We start from the raw sequence: 3,389 nt of genomic DNA, 5'->3' as shown, positions 1-3,389 counted from the left end.
ACAACTATCCTCACCCTCCAACCTAAGCTTTTCTCGAACATTGGCAAAATTAATCAACTCTTAATAGGTTAGGAACGCACCTTCTTATTCACAATTCTTTTTACTCACTAATCTTAACCAATTCACCTATGTAGCAAGCAGAGGATCGATGACTCCCAACCAATCAAGGTTTAGGGCATCGGGTTTTAAAGGCTTTCGCCACCCCTTCGGATCATGCTTAGGTTTCAAGGAAAGAATAGAAGCTTATTCTTCTTTTTTTTTTTTTTTTTTCTTTTTTTTTTTTTTTTCTGTCAAAGACTCATTGGTCTTTATGAGGTGTCCCAACACTATTAAAGAGAGGTTAAGTAATGAACCAAGTCAAAATTTTCCTAAGCTTAGAAGGTGAGAAGGTTTTACATCATATATCCGGGATCTAATGTGCACAGTGGTGTAAAGCTTGAAATGGAAGAAGAAAGTTCAAAATCAAAGAGGCTTCAATAGATTATCAACTTTGAAGGCATAAAACAAACTCTAAGACTTAAATAATTAAGTTAAAACTCGGCTTATCCTATTTTATTTTTGAGAAATTATCTTTAACAACCATAGAGAATGATTCAAAAAACTTTTAGCAATTTTAAATTTTAAGGAAAAATCAACTAAAATACCAAAATGACTTAATATTAACGACAAAACTTCCTTTCTCAACTCTCCCCCCAACCAAGTTGAACATTGTCCTCAATGTTTCAAAAGCGATTGAAAATAAAGGGAGGAAGTGGTACCTCCTGAGTGAGACAAAGTCTGAGTGTAAAGGAGGTATGGAATACCTTAAACCACATGTTCCAAAGACAAAAGAGTAATGAGAAAAGGGAATATAATCAAAAAGGATATATATATGTATATATTACTTGGAAAAGAAATATACAATGTATGATTTCAAGTACTATTTCCAATCCCAGTTTATAACACATGCAAAAGATGGGATTTACAAGTCTAATATATAAAGTAAAACATAAATAAAAATCAGATATGAGTGGGGTCATGTGATGGCTCTGCTCTGATCTCCTCCTCTGGTATAGGCTGCTCAACTGGCAAGCTCTCCTCATCTGGCACTAGAGGCTCGGATGGTGCAGACCTATCATGCCTAAGAGGAGTCTGCATACTCAGATGCTGCTGAATCTGATGAAGGATCGTGGTATGCTGGGTCTGAGTAGCAATGATCTGATCCTGGTGTGCACGAATAGTGGCCATCTGGTGGATAATAGAATCCTGAGCAGTGCTCAGTGTCTACAATGAACGCACTAAGCCTCTGAATTCCGTAAGAGAAACGGTGACAGTGGGCTCAGATGAAGGAGGAGGTGCTGGGGTAGCTGGTACGATTGGTGGAGCACCCTGAGTGATAGGGGAGGTAGAATGTATACCCTCGGGCATGTGCACTGAGGTGGGTGCTGCAGGGGTCGGAGGTGTGGTCTCTGTGAGAATCTCATCCTGCTGGGCCTGAGGTAGCTGGTCATCTCGGGGTAGCTCTGGAGGTGCAGGCACAGCTGGTGCTCCCTCGGGTGCAAAGTAGGCTACTAAGTGATGCCATTTGTCGAGAGAGAAATCCTCTATGCAATGGCGGCGCCTCTCAAGACGGGGCTCTTCAGGATAGCCCAAGTGTTCTAAAATCTGGCAGAGGAGCCTCGGAAATAGTAATGGGATGGCATCTGCCCTCTGCAGCTTCTTCTGATGGACTTTCTCTTCAAAATGAAGAAGAGAAGTCATAATCAAATGATGAGGGCCGAAGAAATAGCCCTCAGAAATCCTAAATAATGCCTCAAGTATAGCTCCTCTCCTCTGAACTTTATGCTGAAGGGGGAATAGGTTGGCACGCAGGAGCACATCAATGAGGAGCATCCCAGATGGAAGCTCTCTCCTGGTCAATACCGAGGCTGTCGAAGTCCCCCTGGACAAAATGCGGACCATGTCGCTCTGAGAGAATGAGGACCACTCCCTGAAATCTGCCTGAAACACGGGCTCATAAGGTATACGGAGGGCCTCAGTAATGTGGCGAGCTCCAATGGCACCCTGGCGTCCGTCTATGGTAAATTGGATGAGAGTAGGATTGCGGAGGCCTCGAGTAGTCATAGATTGATAAAAATCTATAACTACTCTGGGATAGTAGAATTGCCTAGGAGTGAGAAGACCCTCCATGTGATACCTCTGCAGCAGTCGGAATGAATCTCGGAGCTCTGGCTGCTGTCTGAGGGCCTCTATATCAAAGTAGGTCTCGGAATGGAAGGGTCGATCTCTGCAATCCAAGTTGCCCTCTATCGGTGGTCCGGCTATCATGGGACGCCTGATAATGGTCTCAGGAGTATTCTCTACAGGAATCTGAGGCTCCTCTGTAGGCGGCTCTGCCTGAGGCGCATGGGATGACTCTCCAGGACCCGAGAACTTAGTTCTCTTGGCAGGGGGCCGAGAAGCAGGTCTCTGAGCTCGGTCGGCGGGTGGCACAGGGTCCGTGGGTGGCCTCCTGGTGGGGTATCGACGCTGAGAAGGAGCTTCCCCCTCAGATGGGGGAATGGCCGGGGCCTGAACAGGTGGCGAAGCTGCGGCTCCCATGGCGGCTCGATGTGGTCGAGGTGTCGGTGAGGATGGGGAGGCGGAATGGCCTCCTCTGGTCTTCGCCATGGCCGAAATGGAGGTAGATGACTGTTCGGGATTCTAGAGATTTCACAGCTGGTGCGCGGGGTGTCCTTTGGGCTTCTGGACCTCAAGGGTTTATATAGGAATGAGGTTTAAGGGGTTTATGATGTTTTAAAATTTTCCAAGGCAACCGAAAAGTCGTTTTTGGACGTTAGGCACAATTTCGGGGGTAAAATTTTAATTTAAAAGTCCGTTTTAAATTTTTAGAACTTAAAATTTTACCGTGCGAAATTTTCGCACCTTGGTCTGCAAATTTAGCACCTTGGAATTGGGTGTGCGAAAATGGCACCCCTTCAATTGAAGATTTCGCACCTTGGAATTGGGTGTGCGAAATTTTCGCACCTTGAACAGTGGTGTGCGAAATTTTCGCACACTGTTTCGCACAGTGCGAAAATTTGCTTGAGGTGTGCGAAATTGGCACACGTGTGCCAGGAGAGGATTTCGCACAGTGCGAAAATTTTCACACCTTACACAGTGGTGTGCGAAATTGGATTTTAGGAAATTCGCACCTTGAAAACGGATTTCGCACCTTGAGATAGATTTCGCACCTTGAAATTGGGGTGTGCGAAAATTGCTTCCTTTGGCCCAAGGATTTCGCACCTTGGTTTTAGGGTGTGCGAAATTTTCGCACCTTGAAATCAGGTGTGCGAAAATTTTGGCACCTTGAAATCAGGTGCTCTGCTTCCTTGGTTTTACTCCCCTGTTCTGCTTTTGAAGATCTCTCC

At 45.3% G+C, this 3,389-nt stretch overlaps 1 protein-coding gene across 1 annotated transcript; it reads right to left on the bottom strand.

Annotated features, from left to right (window-relative positions):
• Positions 1–999: 999 nt before the first annotated feature.
• LOC104882424 (proline-rich receptor-like protein kinase PERK9) lies at positions 1,000–2,649 on the bottom strand. The gene is made up of 2 exons (XM_059733987.1): positions 2,227–2,649; positions 1,000–1,155 (listed from the first exon to the last, which is right to left on the bottom strand). Exons 1-2 carry the CDS (start codon positions 2,647–2,649, stop codon positions 1,000–1,002), a joined length of 579 nt encoding a protein of 192 aa, XP_059589970.1.
• Positions 2,650–3,389: the final 740 nt, after the last annotated feature.

This window comes from Vitis vinifera, chromosome 17, assembly GCF_030704535.1.
Source record: "Vitis vinifera cultivar Pinot Noir 40024 chromosome 17, ASM3070453v1".
NCBI lineage: Eukaryota > Viridiplantae > Streptophyta > Magnoliopsida > Vitales > Vitaceae > Vitis > Vitis vinifera.
The sequence above is the reverse complement of the archived record's forward strand: the minus strand, read 5'-3'. Positions and strand labels throughout refer to the sequence as shown.

What these genes read in the sequence shown, in the direction of transcription:
- LOC104882424 (XM_059733987.1), bottom strand. Translation starts at nt 2,649, where the DNA reads ATGGCGAAGACCAGAGGAGGCCATTCCGCCTCCCCATCCTCACCGACA. An exon ending in AGACCTACTTTGATATAGAG is followed by an intron (nt 1,156 to 2,226) that starts GCCCTCAGACAG and finishes ATCCTTCATCAG; the next exon opens with ATTCAGCAGCATCTGAGTAT.